This window comes from Phyllostomus hastatus, unplaced genomic scaffold, assembly GCF_019186645.2.
Source record: "Phyllostomus hastatus isolate PE091 unplaced genomic scaffold, TTU_PhHast_1.1 phas_scaffold_385, whole genome shotgun sequence".
In the NCBI taxonomy this organism is placed as follows: domain Eukaryota; kingdom Metazoa; phylum Chordata; class Mammalia; order Chiroptera; family Phyllostomidae; genus Phyllostomus; species Phyllostomus hastatus.
In genome coordinates this window covers 15987518-16012422 of record NW_025334026.1, presented here as the reverse complement: position 1 = coordinate 16012422, position 24905 = coordinate 15987518, and the positions used below count along the sequence as shown (strand labels likewise).

Below are 24905 nucleotides of genomic sequence, written 5' to 3'. Positions count from 1 at the left end.
CTACAAGGACTACCCAAGATGGAAGAGCGGAGAAACCGAATTTTCACATGAGTTGGTGCCTGGGCTGAACAGTCTGTGTTTCATAAAGTTTGAATCGCCAGCATCAACTCGGGGCGCACGAGCTGAGGACAGGAAACTCAAAGCTGGAGGCCTGATCACCCACCCAAAGAACTGGGGCCCAGAGATTTGGAAACCGAGTAGTAAAATCCTCCGGCGCTCCTAGAGAGAACCCGGAAGCGCAGCACAGCCCCGGAAGGCGAGGTGCTGACACACTTCCGGCCTTTGTGACTCATTGTGTCTGTGTCGAGGCGTCGGCGGGGCCTAGGTCCTTGTGCAGCGCCCTTCGGCCGCTCTGAGCCCCAGAGTCAGCTCCCCTTTCTCTCCCAGCGCCCCAAGGCTGCTCCCGGGGCTCACGGTGAGACTTGGGCCGGCCTCTGTGGAGGGCGGGCGGGGCCGCTGGAGGGGTGTGTGTGAGGGTGGGCTCTGGAGCTGCGGCCCTGGGGTCCCCTTTCGGGCAGCCTGGCTGGATGTAAAGAGAGTGCCTATCCCCTCTCCAGGCTCGGCTGTAGGAAGTGCTGTCCCCTCGGGAGACGTTCCCCTCCCCCCACCCCCGGGTCCTGGTGGGAAGGGGGCGAGGGTCTAGTGACCAGGGGTGCTCGGGGACTGGGGAGAAGCCGGCTGCCCTTTCCGGGCCCCTCGCCCACAGTGTCGACGTCGTCGTTTGACGTTTCTGGGAACAGTCGCGAGTGAGCCCACGACCCCAGCCTCTGTTTTTTCTGCTTTCCCTTTGTCGCCATTTGCTTTGATTCCAGTGAGATTTTTTTTTAGGGGTCCTTAAGGACCTTGAGGTGGAAAATGTGGAAGGCCGAGAAATGGGCACGTTTTGAAGCGCAGCCATACATATTTCCAGATCATTGCTTCTCCTCACTCCACCCCACCCCTGAACCGGGATTAAAGAGTAGTTGAAGCTTAGAATGGATCAAGAAGCGATTCGTATCTAGTAGAGATTATGTACATTCCACACTCTTTCTGCTTTATGGAGTATTTTGAAGGCTTTGGAAATCCACCTTATCTGTCAGAAAGATAAGGTGGATTTTTTTCGGTTCTGGGTAGCTATTCTTCTTGACTTGGCATGGGTGAAATAGTGAAGAGAATTTGTGGAAATTACACTGTGGGATCAGGGGAATGATTCCCTGAGTGACCTTTAATAAGACAACACATTTCGTCAGCTGTCAATTTTGTCATTAATAATATTAACTAGGTTTTCTCAAAAGATCCCTCATTTTGAAATTCGATCTAGTCAATGTATTGAATAGTTGAAAAATTCAGCTACGGTTTGCTCTAACAGTGCCCCCTCCCCTCCCCGCAGTGCCTCCAGTACACAGTAAGATACTTTCATTATAGAGAGTGGCTGTTACATGGCCTGGGACCAAAGAAAGCATTTATTGTACAGGCCAGTACTCCATGGATTTGGAGATGGTCAGTAAATATGTGTTGAATTGAATTGTGGAGAATTCATTGTAACAGGCTCAACAAAGCACTCTTACTATATATGCTGGCCAAATGAATAGCTTTATTACATGGGGAGCCATAAGAACAGCTTGCCCCAGAATGTTTTTCCAAATTGTATTGCCTCTGAATTACTGTGCAATATTCTTGTTCATCTTTTCAGGCAGTTTCCACCAATCTTTTTTTTTTTTAGATTTTATTTATTTATTTTTAGAGAGGGGAGGAAGGAAGGGAAAGAAATATCGATATGTGAGAGATGCATCAGTTGATTGCCTCTCACAGGCCCCCAACTGGGGATCTGGGCGTAAGCCCTGAGTGGGAATCTAACCAGCGACCTTTCAGTTTTCAGGCTGGCACTCAGCCCACTGAGCCACAGCAGCCAGGGCTCCACCAATCTTAAAATACAAAGAGGGAAGCTAGCTAATTAATGCCATAGTATTTTGCTTATTTTCCACTTGATCTAAGCATGTACATTTTTTTCTAGCTTTATATTGCATCTAAATACACAGGGTTAAATCTTAATGTTTCTTTCTGGGGTAGTATTGATACTCTGTGTAGCTAGCTGCCTTTTAAAGGTACCTTTTTTTTTAGACATTTTAAAACAGTTTATAGCTCTGTTCAAAAATGGGAGGGGGGCAGTTTGTTTAAACTTTGAAGACTACACCCCGGAAAAAAATAATGGTCTGTTTAGAAAATAGCCTTTGGAATAAAGTGAGCTTGTAACTCCAAGCCCTGTTTGTAAGAAAATGGTTTGTATTTATCATTGGTGAGAACTGGTTGCTGGGGGTAATCTTATCTAAATCGGATGGAATGTCAGAATGTTTTCAGCTCAGAGAGACCCCAGAGGTAGTATTCTCCTCCCAGTTCCTTCTCCCAATTTGACAGATAAGCATACTGAGTGCCAGGGAGGTTAAATACCAGGGAGAACCCCCTTCCTCCAAAATGGAATTTATTTATAAAAAATTGTGTATTTATTCTTACATGTTTAAACTTAAGTCAACTTCAAAGTACTCTCCCTTTGATGCATTAAACCTATTGAGACATTTTTTCCACTGCTCAAAACAGTTTTTGAACTCATCACTTTTGATACATTTTAATGCTTCTGCTGTTTGTTTCACCTCTTCCACAATGGCAAACTGTTTCCCATTGAGAACTTTTTTCACTGGGGAAACAAACAAAAAAGTCGTTCTGGGCGAAATCAGGTGAATAAAGAAGGTGGGACACTCAGTGTTTTGGTCAAGGTCAAAAACTGCTGAACACTCAACACAGTGTGGGCAGGTGTGCACATAAATCACTCATCATGAAATGGGCAAAGGCATTGAAAGTTCAAAAAAATTCTCTGAAAAACGGAACACAGTCTCTCACAATGCCAGCTGGTCCACTGACACACATGAGTTCTTAGAACACTCAGGTAGCGGGGAAAGCCTGTACTATAAGGGGCCTGCCCTCCAGAAGATGGTTTTTTGGGGTCCTTCTACCAAGGATGAGTTGCCATCCCATCCTTGGTAGCTCAGGGATGTGGTCTTATTTGTGAGACACTAGAATTCAGGTGTTCCAACCTGTGCTGCTTTCATTTTGGCAGGATTTCTCCCATTGCTTTATCTTTTAAGTAGACTGAAAAATTGGAAGGTACAAGTTATTACACCTCTTAAGTTTATTTTTTAAAATTAAAAAATTAAAATGCTTCTTTAGTGTCTACTAAATGCCCAACATTCTTAAGTGCTTTCCATGTGTTAACTCATTTAATCCAACAACTCTGTGAGGCAAATACTGTTTGATATTTTCACTATATAGGTAACATACATAGAGAGATTACTTTGATTAAAATCATCTTGTGGTAAGTGGTAGAGCAGCTTCATGAAACTCTTCTAAGTAACCAATTTGAAGGCAATATTGAATGCTGTATGAATGGGCAAAAAAATAGTAACATCATCAAGTATTTTTTAAAAAACTAATTCTTGCAAGGAATCATACTAAGTGGTCCAATAGGTACAAAGAAGCATACTCTTAACAACAGTCCAATTGAGGAGGGAAGGCATGAAAAATTACAGAAAAAGAAAGCATAAGAACTTAATAGCACATGGGTGCAGACCATTAGGGCCAGGAGATTAGAAATAGGGGGAAAGCTGTGTGTTCTCACTATCTGGGAAAACTAAAAGAAAACCTAGCCCTTTCACTCCTGTTGTGACTTTCTTCTTGCCCAGAGTAGGAGTAGAGAAATGGGGGGAGGGGAACAGGGATTGTGCCTATACCCTCATGTCTTTTTCTTTAGGTCTCACTTCCTCTTCACAGTCTCTTCCTCTTAAGTTCCACTGACCCAAAGAGTGTCCTGCTCTTAAAACTCTGGGCTGGGTGTGGGTACAAATCAAGATTCCATTCCTTCAGTTCTCCTTAATATAGCTAATACAGGATAGAATTTTCATGAAAAAGATTTCTGATGCTAGACTAGTTACTGCGCTAGTTCTCATTGTCCTGCTTGAACGCCCTACCTGGTTGATTTTACAGTAAATGATTCCCACTTGCATCTTCTGCTGTGTCTCCAGTTGCACAGCTCTCTAGTGAAAACGGTGGGTGTCAGATGAGGCCCATTCCTGAGCGGTCATCCTTCATAGGCCTTCCTCTTAGAATCTATGTGCACAGAAACCCTTCCTTACCCCACATGTTGGGACAGAGTGAGTTGATACGATAGTTAGAGCTTGAACTGAGGAGTCCTACAGACCTAATTTCAAATCCTGGTTCTACCATTTAATTGCTGTGTGACCTTGGGTATATTTAACATCAGTAAACCTTAGTTGTGTCATTGTAAAGTGAGATGATAATTGTATCTACTTCCTAAGATTGTGTGAAATGCTTAATACAATATATGGTACGTAGAAGGCACTCAATAAACATTGGTTCTTACTATTATACCTACTAGAGGCTTCTTGAATTGAATACTAATGAGGGACAAATGGCATTTTAGCTTAGTTCTGAAGGGTAAGTAGGCACTGAATATGATATGAGAGTATAGCAATCAAAATACAAGGTATATTTAGGAAATGCTGAATAAACTTACTTTGCTGGACAACAAAGATTCATGCAAAGGGAGGGGGAGAAATTGTTAGGAAATGAAGCTTAAGGGGAAACTGGGAGCAGGCACTGGAGTTGTTGACTGCAAGCCTGTAGAGTTCTAGGGGAAATAATCTGAGAGTAAGGTCGGGGGTGGGGAAGTATGAACAAAGAATTGCTTCTCCCTGATGCTCAGAGACTGAAGACATGTAAGAAGAGAGGAGTCCAGAAAGGTTAGATTCTGAGCCTGAGTGACTGAGATATTATTAATAGAATATTGGATCACTAATTGACACTAAAGGCAATTAGGAGATGGCAAGGAATGGGGGGCTGTAATAGTTTGAGTAGTTCTTATTTCTTCTATTCATTTTAACAATTAAACTGTCAAGTACTCTGGGACGTAAGTACAAATAATACAACAGTCCCTGTTTTTGAGGGGCTTAAAATTTATTTGGGAGGTGGAGATGGGAACTGCAACCCAAATAATGATAATACAAGGAGAATGTAAGTGCCTTAATTTAGGGACAGAGAAAGTACTAAGGGTGTTCAAAGGAGGAAGATAACCTTAATTAATTTGAAATAACAGGAACATTATACACATCTTGAAAAGTGAGTAAAAATCTGACCATTATGGAACATTAATGGACCAGAAAGGCTGAATTTTAGGGGATCACTAAGAAAAGTAGTAAGAGGTGAGAATGGAAAAGTACAATGTGGTGTATTGTTTGAACGTTAAATTGGTAGATTTCAAGGATTTTGTGACAGTGATTGAGAGTAAGGAGGGAATGACCAGGAGCATACTTTGGCAACACTGTATTGGTCTTGGCATGTTGTCCATATCAGAACAGGGAGAAATGGAAGCTAGAGGAACTATGTGTGGTGGTGACACTAGACTAGGCAGGAGATGTGGAGTTCGAATTATGGCAGTGGAAAATAATTGTGGGAGATGTAGCAGGAAAAGATAATCTTTCTTTTGACTTTTCACAATAAGGAAACTAAGACTTACAGGAATTAATTAGCCTCTACTTGGCTTAAGCTAGCCAAAGGGGTAATCTCCTGGACTACCCACTCACTGCCTCTTCCTGTAGAGATCTTGGCTATTCTGACGCCCCAGTTCCAGGGAACCTCTTCCTAGAAGCTGCCTTGTTTTAATCAGTTAAGTTACTTCTCAGGGCTCCTCCAGCACTCCTGTTGAAACCTTAGAACAGTTGGCACATTCTACTTTGTACTGTGATAATTTGTATAAAAATAGGAATCTTGCTTCTTGTGTATTTATTCCCCTCAGTCTAGCAGGACACCTTGCATATTGTGGATATGCAGAAATGTTTAGGAAATTCAATGATTGTAGCTGTGAGAACTTCATTGGGAAAACTACTCTGAGGCTGAAAAAACAGTATTTACCTCAGCGAGGAAGCAGGGTACAAAACAGTTCTGAAGGAATCAAAAGGAAAGGCTAGACTATGGTTTGCAATAGGACTTTTTACCAGTTTAATGTCATTGTTAAAATGACTTAATTACCCTATTTCCTTTACATTTAAGAAGAAAGCCCTTTTGAATATAATGTTCTTTATTGTTGTTACAGACTACTAGTGTAATAAGGATTTCTGTTTTTCATTAAGGACAAAAAATGAGATAGAATAAAATCATATTCTTTGTGGTTAAATCAGTCATCTCCAAACTTTTATGGTCATACATTCCTATTAATTAAAAACTAAAAATTACGTGGATTGAGCGCGGGCTGGGAACCAAAGTGTCCCAGGTTCGATTCCCAGCCAGGGTACATTCCTGGGTTGCAGGCCATACCCCCAGCAACCGCACATTGATGTTTCTCTCTCTCTCTCTATTTCCCTCCCTAAAAATAAATAAATAAAATCTTAAAAAAAAAAAAAAAAACACTAAAAATTGCATACATGTACTGTTATATTTTGTATAACAAAATAAAAATACATTAAATTACGCTATTTAAAAATAACTTTTGTGCTTTAAATGTACACAATCCCTTTGCCACCAAAATTACTAATAATTTTTTGTGAGAGCCGTGTAATTAAAAATGCTTCGCTAGTTTAAAGCTCTTGGCTTAACTCATTGTGATATAGCAATTGGATGCTCAGTCTCTAAAACTTGGATTTGATGCTTAATTTTGATGGATATAAAGGTGAAAAAGAAGCTTCACAAAGATTTGTCAAGTCAAATGGAAGAAACACATTGTCAGCTGGCTCTGTTTAGTAATTTGCCCACCAACCATGGTAAATTTTTGTTGAAGTTCAGCTAGTACCTTTCTGTTTCCATGAGCCTAAACCAATCACCTCTTCTTACAAACTAAGCAAAAGGTTTTTAATATTTTTAACAAACAGGCTTACGACCTACTAAAATTGCTCATCTGGGAGATTTTTAAACAATTTAGAAAATAATTTCAAGTTTTTAAAATGTGTAGATAATAAGGATAATTAGTCATTTTCGGCAGTTAAATGTACATAACAACATATGTGTCCCAGCATACGTTTGTTAAATAGTTCTTTCCTCACACCCTTTTTTTATAGCACCTACTTTCTCGCTGTTTCGCTCCTCATTTGATTTAGATTGACTTGGGTTTTCACCTCCTAACCTAGCTGAGTAAAACCTTGCTCTAGATAGAATTTCAGTTGTGCCGTTTTCTTGTTAATGTGTTTGTGTCATTAGTATTTCCTGTAATTGTAGTTTCTCTGTAAGAATCTCTAAAGCCACTTTTTAAAGATATAATTGACATATAACATACTAATTTCAGATGTACAACATAATGACTCAATATTGCGAAATGTCCACCACAGTAAGTCTAGTTAACTTCAGTCACCGTAGTTAGAAAACTTTTCATGATGAGAATTTTTAAGATCTACTGTGAGCAATTTCAGATGTGTAATACAATATTGCTAACTATAGTCTCCATGCTGTGTATTACATTAAGAACTTACTTAATTTATAAATAGAAGTTTGTACCATTTGACCTCTTCACCCAATCCCCAATCCCATACTCATCTTTTTTATACCTCCTTAACTTTTATTTACTCATTTTTAAATTATATTTCATTGATTATGCTATAACAGTTGTCCTGATTTTTTCTCCCTTTGACCCCGTCCACCGACACTCTCCACTCCCTCAGCCAATCCCGCAACCATTGTTATGTCCATGGGTCATGCGTATAAGTTCTTTGGCTACTTCATTTCTTAACACTGTACTTTACAACCCCATGGCTATCCTGCAACTACCTATTTCTACTTCTTAATCCCCTCACCTCTTCACCCAGTCCACTAAACCCCCTCCCATCTGGCAACCATCACAGTGCTCTCCATATCCATGAATCTGTCTCTGTTCTTGTTTGCTTATTTGGTTTTTTATATTCAATTGTTGATAGATATGTATTTTTGCCATTTTATTGTTCCTAGTTTTGATCTTTTTCCTGAATAAGTCCTTTTAACATTTCATATAATAAAGGTTCAGTGATGATGATTACCTTTAGTTTTTTCTTGTCTGGGAAGCCCTTCAATTCTAAATGATAGCTTTGCTAGTAGAGCAATCTTGACTGTAGGTCTTTGCTTTTCATGACTTTGAATAGTTCTTGCCAATCCCATCTAGCCTGCAAAGTTTCTTTAGTCAGCTGACAGTCTAATGGCAACTACCCTGTAAATAACTAACTTCTTTTTTCTTGATGCTGCTTTTAAGAGTCTCTCTTTATCTTTACCTTTGGCATTTTAATTATGCTGTGTCTTGGAGTGGGGCTCTTTGCATCCATCTTGGTTAGGATTCTGTGCTTCCTGGACTTGCATGTCTATTAAATGGTTCTTTATTTCAATTAGTGTATCCTTTGTTTCAGACTGGATCTTTTTTATGCTACTGAGGTCCTTACTAAGGTCCTTGAGCATCCTTATAGCCAGTGTTTTGAACTCTGTATCAGGTAGATTGCTTATCTCCATTTCATTTAGCTCTTTTTCTGGAATTTTGGTCTGTTCTTTCATTTGGGCCGTGTTTCTTTGTGTCGTCATTTCAGCAGCCTCCCTGTGTTTGTTTCTGTGTACTAGATAGAGCTGCTTTGACTCTGTGTCTCGGTAGTGTAGCCTAATGTAGTAGGTGTCCTGTAGGATCCAGTGACAGAGCCCCTATCACCCAAGCTGGGTACTCAAGTTGCACCTTTCGTGTGGGCTGAGAACATCCTCCTCTTGTAGTTGAGCTTGGGTTGCTGTTGGCAGATCAGTGGGAGGGATTTGCCCAGGCCAGTCAGCAGCAAGGATTGGCTGTGACCACTTACTACCAACATCTGCTCTCTGTAGAGGATTAGCTGTGCAGGGGCAGCATTGTGGTACTCCAGTGTGGTCTGTAGCTATCCACTGGGTGCATTGGCCCTGGGGTTTCCTGGGTGGTGCAGGCCAAGGTCATCCCCCCACCACCCTGCTTGAGCTATAAAGCACTTTGAGATGGCTGCTACTTATGCTGGGCTTGGAGATTCCCACATGAGCCAAGCTGTGAATCTAGGCTGACTGCTGCTAGTGCCAGGCCTGGGGCTCACTAAGGCCAGCTGTTGTTTGAGAGGTTTTAGGAAGGTTTGAAGCATGAGCAAAGACCAGCTATTCCTGTGGAAAAGCAGCTTGGGTGGGCCTATAAGTTGGATGGGGCAGAGTCTGGAGATCTCCAAGGCAGGTCAAACAGTGTTAGCCAGGTTGATGGAATATTAGATGTGGTACCAGCTTTCTGGCTCTGTGGCTCTGTGGGGGGGAGGGTTTAGAAATGGGACAATGGCCTCTGCTAGCCTTGATACCTGACACCTCAGTTCCTCCCTGTCTGCCACTGGTGCCTTTCAAGCTACTATCCCAGTGCTGGAACTCTGAGAGAGTGAGTCTGAGTAGGTGAATCCATGTGTGGGTTCTTTAAGAGGAACTACTTGGGGCTCCAGAACTTTTCTTCCACCAACTCAATCCCCTCTGGTTTTTGCAGCCAAAAGTTGTGGGGACTTATCTTCCCAGCACTGGAACCCTGGGCTGGGGTACCTGGTGTGGGGCTGGGACTCCTTGTTCCTGATATATCCCTCCCAAACTTATCCACTACCCATGATTTGGGATCAGCCCATTCTGCGTCCGTACCCCTCCTACCAGTCTGGACGGATGTGTGTTTTTTTAATTCCATAGTTGTCAGACTTTATCCAACTTGATTTCTGACAGTTCTGAGTAATAGTTGTTCTATATCTTAGTTGTAATTTTGATGTGGTTGTACAAAGAGGTGAGCCATGTCTGCTTATAGCACCGCCATCTTGACTGGACGTCCTCTCCATGCTCATCTCTTAAACGCTAGAAAAAGTAATCCTTTATTCCATAAACTGGTCTCAGTAAAAGCAGGAAACATCACAACACCTAACAGTGAACTTGCAAATGAAGGCACCATGGCTGCCCTCTGTGTAGAGAGAGAGGCGGCTCCCACATTTCCCTTTAGACTGATGACAATACCCATAAAAATAATAGAAATAGCTACATGGTAGATTAGCACTTCCAGGGCTTCATATTTGGTGTGAACATTGATTCTACTAAGTAGGTAGCCATCTGCTGCTGAGCAAAATACCTAAATTATCTAAGCCTTAGTCATGTTATTTGGAAAGTGGTGGTTACATTTGTGTCCACCTGCTAGGGTTGTTGTGGGATGAAATAATGTTAGTGCAGTGCTTGAAGTCTCTGCCTGTACCCTGCTGACATTCAGCTCTTGCCAAGTTAAGTACTATAAAGGCATGATGTCACACCTGCTGTCCTCCTGGAGGTAAGGTGCTCAGAATCAGACAAACATGCTGAGGGTAGAATTTGCCCATTAGAGGCAAACCCTAATGTATAAAGTGACTGTGAAAACATTGTGACTCTGGAAGGTTTTTTTTTCTCCTTACTGTTCAGAGGCATTCTTAGTGCCTTGATGTATAGTCTTGTATGAAGTGTTGACAGCACAGGTCACTTTTCATAAAGGTACTAATTACTTTTTTTAAAACTGCAGAAACAGGTATCAGAAACGTCTCCTAGGACAGAAAGGAAAGCACAGATCCTGTTTGGACCCTGTTTGTTTGGATCAAGTCAGTTCCCTGACCCTGAATGATGACTGCTGAATCAAGGGAAGCCACTGGTCTGTCCCCCCAGGCTGCCCAGGAGAAGGATGGTATCGTAATAGTGAAGGTAGAAGAGGAAGATGAGGAAGACCACATGTGGGGGCAGGATTCCAACCTGCAGGAGACTCCTCCTCCTGACCCAGAGATCTTCCGCCAGCGTTTCAGGCACTTCTGTTATCAGAACACTTTTGGGCCTCGAGAGGCTCTGAGTCGGCTGAAGGAACTTTGTCATCAGTGGCTACGACCAGAGATAAACACCAAGGAGCAGATCCTGGAGCTGCTGGTGCTGGAGCAGTTCCTTTCCATCCTGCCCAAGGAGCTTCAAGTCTGGCTGCAGGAATACCGTCCTGATAGTGGGGAGGAGGCTGTGACCCTTCTGGAAGATTTGGAGCTTGATTTATCAGGACAGCAGGTGAGAAGAGGTGGAATTTATGTGTGAGCAGCACACGGAGTTTGAAACTAGAACAAAGAGAAAGTTACTGATTTAAAATTAGTATTAGTAGTTTTAGTATTAGACTAGTTATAAGTGTTAATATATAAGCTACTACTTATGTATAATAGCTGTATCTATTCATGTGTTATATATGCATTTGTAAGGTCTATCCAGAAAAAGTCCAGCCATTGCTAATATGAGAATGATTTGCATAACATTGATGTAACCTGGCAGCCAAGGAAAGTGGGCTGGAATGTGCATGCGTGAACAATGACAACTTCACTGTACTAGTCGGTGGGGGTTGGTGGATGCTATTGAGTGAGCATGTATACTGTGTGGCCATTACATTCAAAATGACTGAGTAAGTAGAGCAATAAATCTGCATCAAATTTTGTGGTAAGCATGAACATTCCCCCATGGAAACTATTAGTGTGATCCAGAAGGCTGCAGCTGTGGGCACCTGGTGATCCGCAGCTTCACCATGACAACACGCCCACTCATGCATCACATTTTATGCAGAGATTTTTGGTAAAACATCAAATCTACCCAGGTAACTCATAGCCCAGATTTGGTATCCTGCGACTTCCGGCTTTTCCCAAAGCTACAATCACCTTTGAAAGGGAAGATATTTCAGACCATCAATGAGATTCGGGAATATACAACAAGGCAGGTGATGATTATTGGGAGAACTGTGTGAAGCCCCAAGGTGCCTTCTTTGAAGAGGACTGGGGTGTCATTGTCCTATGTACAATGTGTCTTGTATCTTGAATAAATGTGTTTTTCATAGTACGTGGCTGGATACCTTTGGGACAGATCTTGTATAATGTTATCTATCTATATAAAATAAACTAATATATAAACTACTAGTAATATAAGCTAGTTATTAGTAGTCTGTAGTGGTTATTCTCCCTGCTTTGCTTGGAAATTAAAAAGTATTCTGGCCTTCTCTCCCCTGCATCCTGGTATACTTTTGTTCTTTTCTGTTTATTTAAAGTCCTCATTAAAAAGTAACATACTCACAAACCCAACCTGTTTGTCCTCAGGTCCCAGGTCAAGTTCATGGACCTGAGATGCTTGCAAGGGGGATGGTGCCTCTGGATCCTATACAGGAGTCCTCAAGCTTTGACCATCATGAGACCACCCAGTCCCATTTCAAGCATTCATCTCGGAAACCCCGCCTCATACAATCACGGGGTAAGAAGCAAGGTTTGTTGTGGGGGAAAGAAGCAAACTATTCCAGAATGGGTGTGCCCCCTCTGTGTTACTAATTGCCCGTAATAAAGAAGCATGCTTGGTTTTGGGGGGTGGGGGCGGTTAAAGATTTTATTTATTTATTTTTAGAGAGGGAAGGGAGGGGGGGAGAGAGAGAGAGAGAGAGAGAGAGAGAGAAACATCAATGTACGGTTACTGGGGGCCGTGGCCTGCAACCCAGGCATGTAGCCTGGCTGGGAATTGAACCTGCGACACTTTGGTTCTTGGCCTGCGCTCAATCCACTGAGCTACACCAGCCAGGGTGAAGCATGCTTGTTTTTATCATTATACATTATTGCCATTACTGACTATTAGGGGAAATATAATTTACAGACCAATCTCAGGAGTTAAATGTTACTAAGGAAGTAAATGAAATGTACATAATGAACTTAGATGGACATTACATTGTTTGTTGACTTGTTAGCATTCTGGATATCTAACAGATTTTGATTTTTTTTTTTTAATAGAAAAGTGCTTGGAAGAGATAATATACTTTCAGCCTAGGTTTTGAAACACTATAGTGCATCATAAATTACTTTATAGAGTCCAGTTTACAATTTATTTTATTTAAAATATATAAAAATGTCGTATAACATCAGTTTTTCTAGGTTACTTTCTAAATTTTCAAACAATGGAAAAGGATGGAAAAATTTGGTTTTGGGGGGAAGAACATAAGGAAAAGCATTATTTCAGGGTCATGGAAATAAATATCAGTTTAATTATTAGAGCTTAAGGAAGTATTCTATGCTTTCTGGAGGATAGCCTGCGTTCATGCTTCAGAAATCCATATAAATCAGTACATTGTGATGTTTAACCCACCACTGTTCATACAGTCCCGCTTAAGACCTTCTAGGGTATATAAGGTCTCCACACTCCACAGGGGTGAAGTCAGGAAATTGAAGAGGATATTTATGGTTTTAAGTGCCAGATTAGAGCTTCAGGTTACTGAAATAACAGTTTTAAGAGACCCTGGTATATACAGTTGTCACTTAATAAATAGTGCTATAGTGAATTGAGGCATATGCATTTATTCTCAATTTCTTCTTTGTGCTATACATCATTTAGAGTGTTTCCTAACTCCCAGAAGGTTAAAGTGCTAAGGTACTTGATCTTTTCTTACATTTTGCTTTAGCTCATTTTATTATTGTACTGTCTGAAATAGTTACAAGTTTAGTAATTCAGTTTAAATTCATTTCTTTAATATTACTTGGCAAGGGAGGATTTTAATTTTGCACTTAAAAATTTTTCTAATTGTTCTTTCCCATTGTAGTTAGTGTGATTATATGATACATTATAGATATTTTTTATTAGATGAGTGTCATATACCTTTATACCTTTATAAATATCTCATTAACATTTGAACCATGTATATACATTTCATCAAAAAACTGGATATAGCCCTGGCTGGTTTAGCTCAGTGGATTGAGCATAGGGCTGTGAACCAAAGGATCACTGGTTTGATTCCCAGTCAAAGCACATGCCTGGGTTGTGGGCCAGGTCCCCAGTGGAGAGCACGTGACAGGTAACCACACATTGATGTTTTTCTCCCACTCTTTCTCCTTCCCTTCTCCTCCTTCTAAAAATAAATAAATAAACTATTTAAAAACTAGATCTATGAGGGAGAAAAGTAGAGGGATAAAAAATGACAAAACCCAGAAGTAGGAAGACCCCCCTTCCTACCTTCATTTCAAGATTACTACTAAAGATTTGTAAAGGTGTATTGCATTTTTAACAAATGGGATTGTTTTAAAATTTGTATTTTTTTTTTAAGATTTATTTATTTATTTTTTTAGAGAGGGAATGGAGGGAGAAAGAGAGGGAGAAACATCAATGTGTGGTTGCTGGGTTCGTGGCCTGCAACCCAGGCATGTGCCCCGACTGGGAATTGAACTTGCGACGCTTTGGTTCGCAGCCCGTGCTCAATGCACTGAGCTACACCAGCCAGGGCTAAAATTTGTATTTATTGATTTTAGAGTGGGGGAGAGATAGAAACATTGATTTGTTGTTCCACTTATTTATGCATTAGCTGGTTGAGTCTTATATGTGCTCTGACCAGGGATCAAATCAGCAACCTTGGCATGCCTTAACCAACTTAGCTACCTGGCCAGGGCCTAAATGGGATTCTGATGTCCTATTACTTGTTCTTCAGACTGGAGAAAATTAAATTTTGAGCCAGGCTTGAATCATGGGCTGAATGTTACTTACTTCTGTAGCTGAGAGTAGGAATGTGGGTTCTAGATCTGACTCAGCCATTCTTAAATGTATAACTTTAGACAAGTTATTTACCCTCTAAAGGCCTCAGTTACCTATTCTTTAAAACACAGGGGTTAGATCAGGTAATTTTAAGGATCCTTTTTATATGATTCCTTGTCCTGCCTAAGAATAGAAATATTGGGAAAACAGAGGTCATGCTTTTTCTTTTTTAATTCTCTCTAGTTACCTATTCTGTAGTTGAACATTGAACATTCTGATACAAGAAAAAAAAGAGTGCCTTTGGGCCCTTCTTAGAGGGGAGGCTAAGAGCAGAGCAGATTTTGCTCAGTTCTTTCTCCCCCCTCAGCTCTTCCTGCCACCCACGTTCCTGCCTCTCATCACGAGGAGAGTCCCAGAGACCAGGCAATGACATCTGCACTGCTCACGGCAGATTCCCAGGTGAGCTGTGGGCCCCTCTGCCCTCCTGAGTCCCTCATATCTGCCTCTCTTCCTGGAGTTCTTTTAACAGTCTCCACCCAGGACACTCAACTCTTGAAGTCCCTGCCTACACAGTAGCTGTACCCACCCACCCCTCAGTCCACCAGAGCCTGGCATGGTTACCTTTTTTTCCCCAGCACCCTGCAGGTTTGTAAATCACCTCTGTCCCTGACTCCAGGTTTGGGCAATGGGTTTCTCTCTGAACTTTGGGGGAACTGAGTGTGGGGATCTTATATTTCAGGCGATGGTGAAGATCGAGGACATGGCTGTGTCCCTTATCCTGGAGGAATGGGGATGTCAGAACCTGGCTCGGAGGAATCTCAATAGGGACAACAGGCAGGAGACTTATGGGAACATGTTTTCCCAAGGTAAGACTGCAGGATTATTGTCTTGTAAGATTGCTTTGCTTCTTTTTGTTAGTTGTGGGTCTCTGATGTGTTCAATTGAGTGTTGGCAAGGATTTAGAGACTACTGAGCCCCTTGCTTTAGACCAAATAGAGAATGAGAACATTTGAGGTCATTTAACTCCCAAAAGGCTGGTACTGTCATTCCCTGATTACAAGTGGATCTTTTTTTAAGATTTTATTTATTTTTAGAGAGAGAAGGGAGGGAGAAAGAGAGGGAGAGAAACACTGATGTGCATTGATCAGTTGTCTCTTGCATGCCCCCCAGCTGGGGACCCAGCCTGCAACCCAGGCATGTTCCCTGACCAGGAACTGAACTAGTGACCTTTTGGTTTATAGGCTGACATTCATAATCTGCTGAGTCACATCAGCCAGGGCAGATTTTTTTTTTTTAAACCACCTCTAGGTAGCTTTTACTGTTTGAAATCAGAAATACTCTCATATTCTGATTCCTCACCTCTTCCACCACTCTGTTACCTGGAGGATTCTGCTCTACTCCCTCTGGGTTATAATTTAGATGCCTCCATTTGGGGAGTATCTGTATTTCCTAGTGTAGAGGAGCAAGTGAGAATTAATCAGTGGTTCTACTCCTAACTTGGGACCATATTCCTAAACCTACCAAAGCAAGCAGCATCCTTCTATGGGCTTGTTCTGTCTTCTTTCATCTTGTGGGTGATTCTCAACAGCTTTGCATAATTCTATAAACTTGCACCTATACCTCCCTTGTGATTAGGATCCCCAGTTTTCAAGCCAAATAGTAATATATGAAGAGCTCCGGCTCCTGGGTGTATAGTAAGAACAAAGAAGTTCTAAGCAGCCTCAACCAGATAGGACAGAGACACAGGTGACAAACATTCTCATTTGTCTCTGCTAGGTATCATCCCCTGAGAGACAGTACTGCAAAGGAGCTTCTTAAATAAGTCCTGTCATAGGGAAGTTCACTGTGAGGCTTCTGCCTGGGGAAGACAGGGAGGGTAAATGAAGGGAAATTTCATAAAGAATGGATGTTACTAAAGAAACCTCAAATTTTGCTTCAAACCATAGGGATAACTGGGATTTATGGTTGCTTGGTACTTACTCTTTGGATTAGTTGAAGATTAAGCCAAATATGTTTATGATCTGGGTATTACCTACTTCCAAGAAAATTTTTTTTAAAAATTGGGTTCAATCTGGGAAGTATCCATAGAGTCAGGGACCTTGGCTTGGAATTCAGAATTAGACCAAGTTCTTCCTTACAATTGGTTTAGTATTTATGGCAATTTCATCACTAATGTCAGGGGTTAAATATTTTCCAGCTCCCTAAGGAGTTGCATGCATTCAAGGGCCTGTTGCGGATAGTACAGACCCTTGGGACAAGCTTCTTAAGGCCAAATAAAGAATAGAATTGGGATATTTGGGGGGGGGGGCGGTTTCTAGATGTAAGTAAACATATGTAAAATAATGTATGTTTATTGAACAGTTTTTAATCTCACCTTAAAACAAAGTGAATATATCACTCTACAATAAAAACATTCCAGTGTTTTAATATGCCATCTCTGGAATTGTTTTCATTTCCTTTTCTATTCTCAGTTGTCTTTCGGTGAAGGTTTTGATCATATTTACTAATGCCCCAACCAACTTCTTCACTCTTGTTTCTATTATTTGAGTGCTGTCAGTTCTGTGTCGCTCCCCCGGTGAAGAGCAATTATTTCCTATGCAACATCCATGTAACCTTCCAAGTTCAGAGCTCCTTGTTTTGCCATTAACCATTTCCTTGCTGATAAAAAATTGTACAGAATGGAGTTTTTTCTTTTCCTTTACTAATGATATTCCTTTATTTCTGTTAATATCACTTATCATGTTCTAGGAAGAATTTGTCCATTCTCTTTTTAAGTTCCAATTCTTAGAAATAGATCATGATTTTTTATATATATTTGTTTCTTCAAATTAATTAATTATCAGTTAACCAAATAGAACTGTGGGTTGTTACCTGATGTGTTCCTTAATTCCTCTTCCTCCTTAACTTGTTCTGTTTCCTCTGCTCATTCCCCAGTAGTTCTGTTCATTTCCGTCCCCTCTGCACACTCCTTCTGTTGTCCTTTGCACTCTTCCTGCCCTCTCGTTTCCCAACTCCATTCCCTGTTTACTGTATTTTTTTAATCTTATTTTTCTCGTATTTTATCTTTGATTAATAGTGTGAGGTCGTTTTGCAGGCATGTAGGAACTTCCTAGAAAACAGTGCCACTCAATTAACCTATAGATTAAAAAGAAAAAGGTACTATATGTATTTTCTATTTATTGTGTCAGGTTGTGAAAGCAGGAATGAGAACGAGCAGTCAACCTCCAAGGCTAAAATCGCAGAAGACTCAGCATCACGTGGGGAGACAAGAGGAAGAACCCAGAAAGATTTTGGAGAAAAACGTGAACAGCAGGGCAGAACAGCAGAAAGGCAGCAGAGGAATCTGGAGGAAAAAACTGGAAAAGAAAAGAAAGATTCAGGGCCAGCTGTGGTCAAGGAAAAAAAAGCGAACACAGGAGAGAGAGGTCCCAGGGAGAAGGGTAAAGGACTGGGAAGAAGCTTCAGTCTAAGTTCAAACTTCAACACCCCTGAAGAAGTTCCAACAGGAACAAAGTCTCATAGATGTGATGAATGTGGTAAATGCTTCACAAGGAGTTCAAGCCTTATTCGCCATAAAATCATCCACACTGGAGAAAAGCCCTATGAATGTAGTGAGTGTGGGAAAGCCTTCAGTCTGAACTCAAACCTTGTCTTGCATCAGAGAATCCACACGGGAGAGAAACCTCATGAATGTAATGAGTGTGGCAAAGCCTTCAGTCATAGTTCGAATCTCATTCTGCATCAGCGAATCCACTCTGGAGAGAAACCTTATGAATGTAATGAGTGTGGGAAAGCCTTCAGCCAGAGCTCAGACCTTACAAAACATCAGAGAATCCACACGGGGGAGAAACCCTATGAATGTAGTGAATGTGGAAAAGCTTTCAACCGAAACTCATACCTTATTTTGCATCGGCGAATTCACACCAGAGAAAAGCCCTATAAGTGCACTAAGTGCGGCAAGGCCTTCACTCGGAGCTCTACCCTCACTCTGCATCACAGAATTCACACAAGAGAGCGAGCCTCTGAGTACAGTCCAGCCTCCCTTGATGCATTTGGAGCATTCCTGAAAAGTTGTGTGTAAAGTGAGAATTTGTCAACAAGCCATTTACCCCCTTTGTTTCTAAAATTATTTCAGCAATGTGTGCTCATGGAAGGGAAAAGTCATCCTCAACAGATTTTTTTAAAAATCACATTTAAGGATCCTTGTAGTTAGATTAGGAGTGTTTTGCCTTTGCATAGTCTGTAGGCATATTCTTCCACATAGCCCCTGTAGGGAAAAGCTAGTCATGTGGATAAGCCACACATTTCCGTATGATATAAAAGCACACACAATAAAATGTCAAGCTTTTCAGTAATGAGGATACCTTTGAGGCGCTATTTTACTCTCAACAACCACAATAATAGGATTGAAAGATTGAGATTGGCTCTGTAAAAATGATACTGTGGTTAAAAGCTGCTTGCTGCAAATAAGCCCTGGTTGGCCATCATCTTGCTATACCTTACCTCTCAAAAAAGAGACAATTAAAACAAAAACTACATTGGGACATGCTGCTCAAACTAGTTATATATATGATAAGTTATATATATGATCACTGGTAGCCTACCAAAGCTATAGAAATCTAGGACTGTGCTGATAAGTATCAAACCAAAGATTTCTATCTCTTCCTGAAAGAGAGGGTATGTGCACCAGTCTATAGTTCCAAAGGACTGCCACAAATGTAGATGGTTTTATCCTCATCACTGAGATAAATTCTACTGAAATGGCAACAATGATTCAAAACATTTCTCTCCCTTCTGGAAGAAATCCCTAAAGCACTAGTTGTACTCTGAAATGCCATTTCTCCACATGTTAGCACTTGATTATATGCTGTCTTTTAAGCCTTCATTGTTTCATGTATGAAAGTTTTCATTACTCCCCAAAAGAGATGCTTTGATTGACAAGGGATATATTTATATCCTTGACAGCACCGGACACAATGCTGAACGCATAAGAGGCACTCATTGTGCCTGACTTCTAACAGGACTTTTGCACTTCTGAAGCCCTGTGAGTACCTGAAATATGGTAGCCTGACCCAGCCTTTGAAGAGGACATTCAGAGCCTGAGGCATGCTAAAGCTCTGAGGTCTTACGCTGTTCTTGTCCTACTTACAAAAGAAAGGCACCGGCCTCCTGCATATACTCTATAAACATGGATCAGTGAGCACCATGGAATATCAGAAATGACTCTATTCTCATCATCTTAAGAAAAATCTAAAAACATACTAAGGCCATTTTTTGACATCTTTTTCTAGCAAAGCTGTTAGCCAGAATCTTCTTCAGTCAGCTACTGAACAATGTGATTTGGACAATTTCTGAATAATTTGTAACTTGAAATGATACAGTTCAGACGATGTAGTTTTTGTTGCTTTTCAGAAAAAGGAAAATGTAGGGAGTATTTTTCCCCTGCACTTTCCAAAAACTTCACAAAAGCATTTGACGTTACCTGGCCATTACTAAATGTGTTAGTTGCTCTGAGAAGTTCACTGACTTGCTAATTAAGATGTGGTTGGTTGTATCAAAGTCATACTGCACAATGTCTTCTCATCACTAAAGACCGAAGTGCGGTTACAAAACTTTGATCTTTTTCATCATTACAGGGGGATGCATTTGGCTGTCTGGAAGCTAAGACAGAATTTTCAGATACACATACAAGAGACCCACTTATTGGGGTCTACATAAGTAGTCATAAGGGATTCGAGTAAAGATGACTCAGCTCATGAGAGCATGCAAATGATTGTGGACAGCCCTGCGGGAACTTAGACCATAGAATTAGAACATATCTGAAGGCTGTCCCCATAACAGAAGAACCCCACACAGTGGCTGAAATTTTCCATCAAGAAGCAGAAGTAAAAATTTTGTTTGCTAACCAACAACTCAAGCCCATGAGACAGCATGTCTTTATGGGGAGCCAGTGAGGTGGGGGTAGCTGTGACCTCAGTTCCAGACCAAACTAAAACTGCACAGCAGTCATTCTTTGGCTTCTATTACTTGGACCAACCACAGCTTCCCTATAGTTCCTAAGCAGTTTCATCTGTTTCCTGGGGAAACTTCAAAGAAGTCAGCTGATGACCAGAATATTTCTATCCATTAAAGAAAAATAAAGATACTCCAGAAGAGTATACCTAAGTAATGTGTTAAAGTGAAGTTAAAGAAATGCTTTTAGTATTTTCTTCAGAGTGAGCCACGTGATGGTTGCATGGAAAACTGCTGGTGCTTTTGAGAAAAGACTTTGCTGCTGGGAAGCAACTGAAAGCAGCGAGCTGCTTTAACTCCAGGCACTGAGCAAAGCACTGACTGCTCTTAGGGAAAGAACTTTGGTTGGTTCCACATTGGCTTTTTTTTTTCCAGAACTACAAGCTGATATAATTCAGCCATTTTTTTTAAAACAAAAGTTAAATATAACCTGTGCCCCCACATTTAGTTCCCATTTTTCTGGGATATCATGCTGTGTGGGATAGCCACTGCAGTTGCTTCAGATCTTCAGCAGATTCACTCCTTGAAGCAACTACTTGAAGATATGTTTTCTGATGAAAAAAAAAAACAGACTACAAATGTTGATTTAAACCATTTACATCGCTTTTATCAGCTGCTCGAGGCAAAGTATAATTGAGTTATGGTCAAAAAGGCTTACAACATCTAATTAGTGCTCAGGATAGTCACTTAGTAGCCCTTGACTGGCTAAAGTCTGTTAACAGTTTACTGTGTAGTTAAGCAGTAGCATGTTAGTTGACCTAATGGAAATTTTTGAAGGTCTTTTCAAAACAATACCTTAACCTTGCCAGGAAGAGAAGTAAAGTTCTTCAAGCTGTGGGATATTTGTTTCTACTCTGGCCTGGCAGGCAATGTGAAGGCCTGAGAAGAGAGATCTATGAGGCTTCTTAACATGTAAGGCACTTAGTATTTTATTAAAGGCATAAAGGTGAAACTATGCTGAATATGTATAGAGAGGTCGATATGTTTGTTATGGGAGACAATTCACATCTTATGTACATCAGTAAATTCATTCTGGAAGGGAACCCTCTTGAATGTGATAATGTGGCAAAGCCTTTAATCACATCTCAGCCCTTAGCATCAGAAAGCTTACACTGTAAATAAACTTTATTAATATATGTGAGGAAACCTTTCATGTGTAGCACTTGTTGCTTTGGACAGAAAATAAGTTCCACCAGTATGTTCCAATGGTAATGAATTTCAGAAACACTGCAAAGGACACTTAATCAACTCCGGAGGATCCACAGAGGGAAAAAATGTGGGGGAAATAGCAAAATGTACAACTTCTTACAAAAATTGTCAATGTTGAGTACTTCTATATATATTTTGTATGACCTTAATGTCAGTGTCTCTGTTTTGTACCTCTAGCCCCAGTTGCTATTCTGTATACTCTCTGTAAACAGATAGTGTATTTTATTTTAATCTATTTGACGGAACACATCACCTAAAAGAGCAGAGTTTTGGAGTGAGTAGTAAAGAAGTTGATGTGATTATAGACACAAAAAAATCAGTTCACAGAACTGAGGAGGGGGAGTATGAGAAAAAAAAACTCATAGTTTGGTGCTTATCAAATCAGAAGACAAGGTTAGTAGATGGGTTAAGAAAGACAGGTTAATAGGGTGCTAAAATTGAATAATTCCTATAAACATCTGCAGCTCCTTGAGAGTTTTCAAACCAGAAAGTTGACTTCTTAGCTGCCAGGTCACCATTTTAAGCAAAGAGAATGGGTTGTCTGAGCCCATCATGGGAAGTAAGAGGGTCTTCTCCGTGAATTGAGAGTAGGGAGAGTACTGGAAAGGCTATTGGGACCACTTAAGTTGACTGGATTCTATAAACCATAGTCTTTCTTCCCCCAGGAACTCTTAAATGTTTATACTTAGAAAATTTGGGATAGGAAAACACCGAGATGGACTCTTTCCTGGAAAAAACAGATGCCTGCAGTTCCTGAAATTGCAGGAAGTTTTTCTGACAGCATTTTGCAGTATTCCTGTTGGCTGTGCTCTGTACCTTCCCTGCTCCCACTCTTCCTGGTTTATGCTTATTAGGAGAGAAGGCTTGTGACAATTCATAGCTGTGAAAAATTATTTTCCTAGTTTTTATCCTGGATTTGATTACCTTTTGTTCCAGAGTCTGGCCATACTGATGTACTAACCTAAAGCCAACCAGGTTCATCCTACCATCCTCATGGAAGATGCATTGTGTGAATTGGAGGAACTATTACAATGTAGTCAAGCGGTGACAGCCATACTTGCAAGAGGAGCCATATTTTTGTGTGTCCCTCTCTGAGCAACTTCTCAAAAATAGGGGGCTGGGGTTTCCCACCTGGGAAACTAAATGAAGGTCTACAGATTGCAAAGTGAAATATAGAATCAGAGAAAAGGAAATTGAGTGGTATTAATAGATCTTTTCATAAAAGTTAGAGTAGACTTTATTTCAACTGCTACTGAAGAATTTAATAAAAAGCATTATTTGAAAAATTTTCCTAACATAGATTTAGGTTTCATTTTTAGAATGGACACACTACTATACATTAAAAGTAGTTACTTATTTTGCTATTAAAATTAATTTTTTATATCTAAAAAATTACCTGTTTTCAAAGCTTTGTAAAACAAACTTGAAGTTATAGGGAGATAAGCCATCTCCAATTCTGCAAATCAAACAAAAGTTTGGGAAGTACTTTGAACATCTCATAATACAGACTATCTTAACATAAAATCTTAGTTTCAGATGGTCTGGTTCTATTCAGTAGTAGACACCACAGCCTCATGGTTTTCTTTCCTCCTAAAACAGTGGAAGATAAAGAGTGAGCATTAAGTTGGCTTCTAAACAATGGTCTGCTGTTACTTTAACAAATTTTCTAAATCTCAGGATTTTCATCTCCATTTAGTAAATCATGTCTCACTTCAAATTATACAGTAATCAGCGAAGTTAATTGGTCGTAAAATTTATTTTCTCCCTTCAGAAAGCACTCATTAAGTAGTGAGGATGAGTGTTTTAAGATATATAGAATTAGATCTGTGAGTGAGTGAAAGGTGGTTTTGAAACTTGGATTTAATTCTGGTTTCAGATTTGGGTTTTAAATTCCTTTGATTCAGAGAAGGAACTAGGCAGCTGCTATTGTTTAGTCTCCTGACAAGGTCCAATATGCTGGGAAGGAGAGTGGGGAGAAGGGTTGTAACAGCTCTGCACTCTCAGCTAAAGAAGAGTAATGAGGCAGCCCGGTGGAAGGAGAAAGAACTGTGGGAGTGTGTTGAGGTCAGTGCTTTCTTGTCTTCCCTTTCACCTCAGCTAGTTAACAGTTTAAGGTTTTAGTCTGCCCTGGGAAGAACAAAGCATGTTAAGGCTTAGAGATGCTTCTGCAAGTAGCAGGGATTCTTACAGGAAGACATAGGAGGGGTGTGGGATGGGAAGAAGTGGGTAATGTGTAGGCAGGAAAATCTTGTTCTAAAAATATATGAGTTTAGGGGTAAGGGATGGGATATGCAAGCAAAGTCAATTATTTTAAAATGAACATGTATTTTTATTAACTTTTAGTTATAGATTATTACAGCCAGCTCAAAATGATAAGCCTAAATCTATATAGTTAAGTCAGACATTGTCTTGTTTAAAACAAGAACAAACACTGTCTTGAATGGAACAAACCTTCCTGTTTTGTCAGTTCTTGGTTTTATAGTTTAGAATAAATTAGACAAAAAGACGACACCTGTTTCTGTATACCTGCAGAATTAAGTTATTGCTGTTAAAACCTGGCCTAGTCTGAAGAGTCCAGATGCTTGGTAGATGCTCAATAAATTACTTTTAAAATGAATTTGTTCTTTTAAAACACTCAACAGTTCTAGAAAGACTTCTTTCAATCAATAATGGAATCTTAGAAGAAAGGTTTGTTTTTAAGGTAGGGAACTCCACTGAAAATAATTTTAAACTTTAACTTAGTGAAGTTGCAATCATGAGAAATGGCAGCAAAGTTAAATGTATACACATTTGTAGTCAATGATCCATTTTAGGAGGCTGATGGTATCTGACAAATTAATGTAGTGAAGTTGGGGAAGGAAATTGGGATTCATAATCTATGTTAATGCTCTTCTGGGTCATGGTAAAATAAATTATCTCTAGGTGACAATGTTTGTGGGGGTGGTTCTGTTTTTTGTCATCATAAATACACATTTGAGGTAAAGAAAATACACTTTATAAGTTAAAAACTGGAACTTCGACCCACAAGCCAAATGAAGTTTTAAGTACTTTCACAAGAGCTCCCTATGAAATGCCACCATAGAGCTTTGGGTAGGTTCTTCAAAAGGGGAACAAGGTGAAAAGCCATAGAATAAAGTAACTTT

At 40.3% G+C, this 24905-nt stretch overlaps 1 protein-coding gene across 1 annotated transcript; it reads left to right on the top strand.

Moving 5' to 3' along the window:
- The first annotated feature begins 284 nt into the window (after positions 1-284).
- On the top strand, positions 285-24688 carry ZKSCAN1 (zinc finger with KRAB and SCAN domains 1). Its single transcript, XM_045819350.1, has 6 exons — positions 285-415; positions 10556-11076; positions 12141-12291; positions 14909-15000; positions 15281-15407; positions 17730-24688. The coding sequence occupies exons 2-6, from the start codon at positions 10651-10653 to the stop codon at positions 18620-18622; spliced, it is 1689 nt and encodes a 562-aa protein (XP_045675306.1). The 5' UTR covers positions 285-415; positions 10556-10650; the 3' UTR covers positions 18623-24688.
- Positions 24689-24905: the final 217 nt, after the last annotated feature.

Coding starts and splice junctions, on each gene's coding strand:
- ZKSCAN1 (XM_045819350.1), top strand. CDS start 10,651: ATGATGACTGCTGAATCAAGGGAAGCCACTGGTCTGTCCCCCCAGGCT. Junction 11,077..12,140: donor TTGATTTATCAGGACAGCAG/GTGAGAAGAGGT, acceptor GTTTGTCCTCAG/GTCCCAGGTCAAGTTCATGG. Junction 15,001..15,280: donor TGCTCACGGCAGATTCCCAG/GTGAGCTGTGGG, acceptor CTTATATTTCAG/GCGATGGTGAAGATCGAGGA.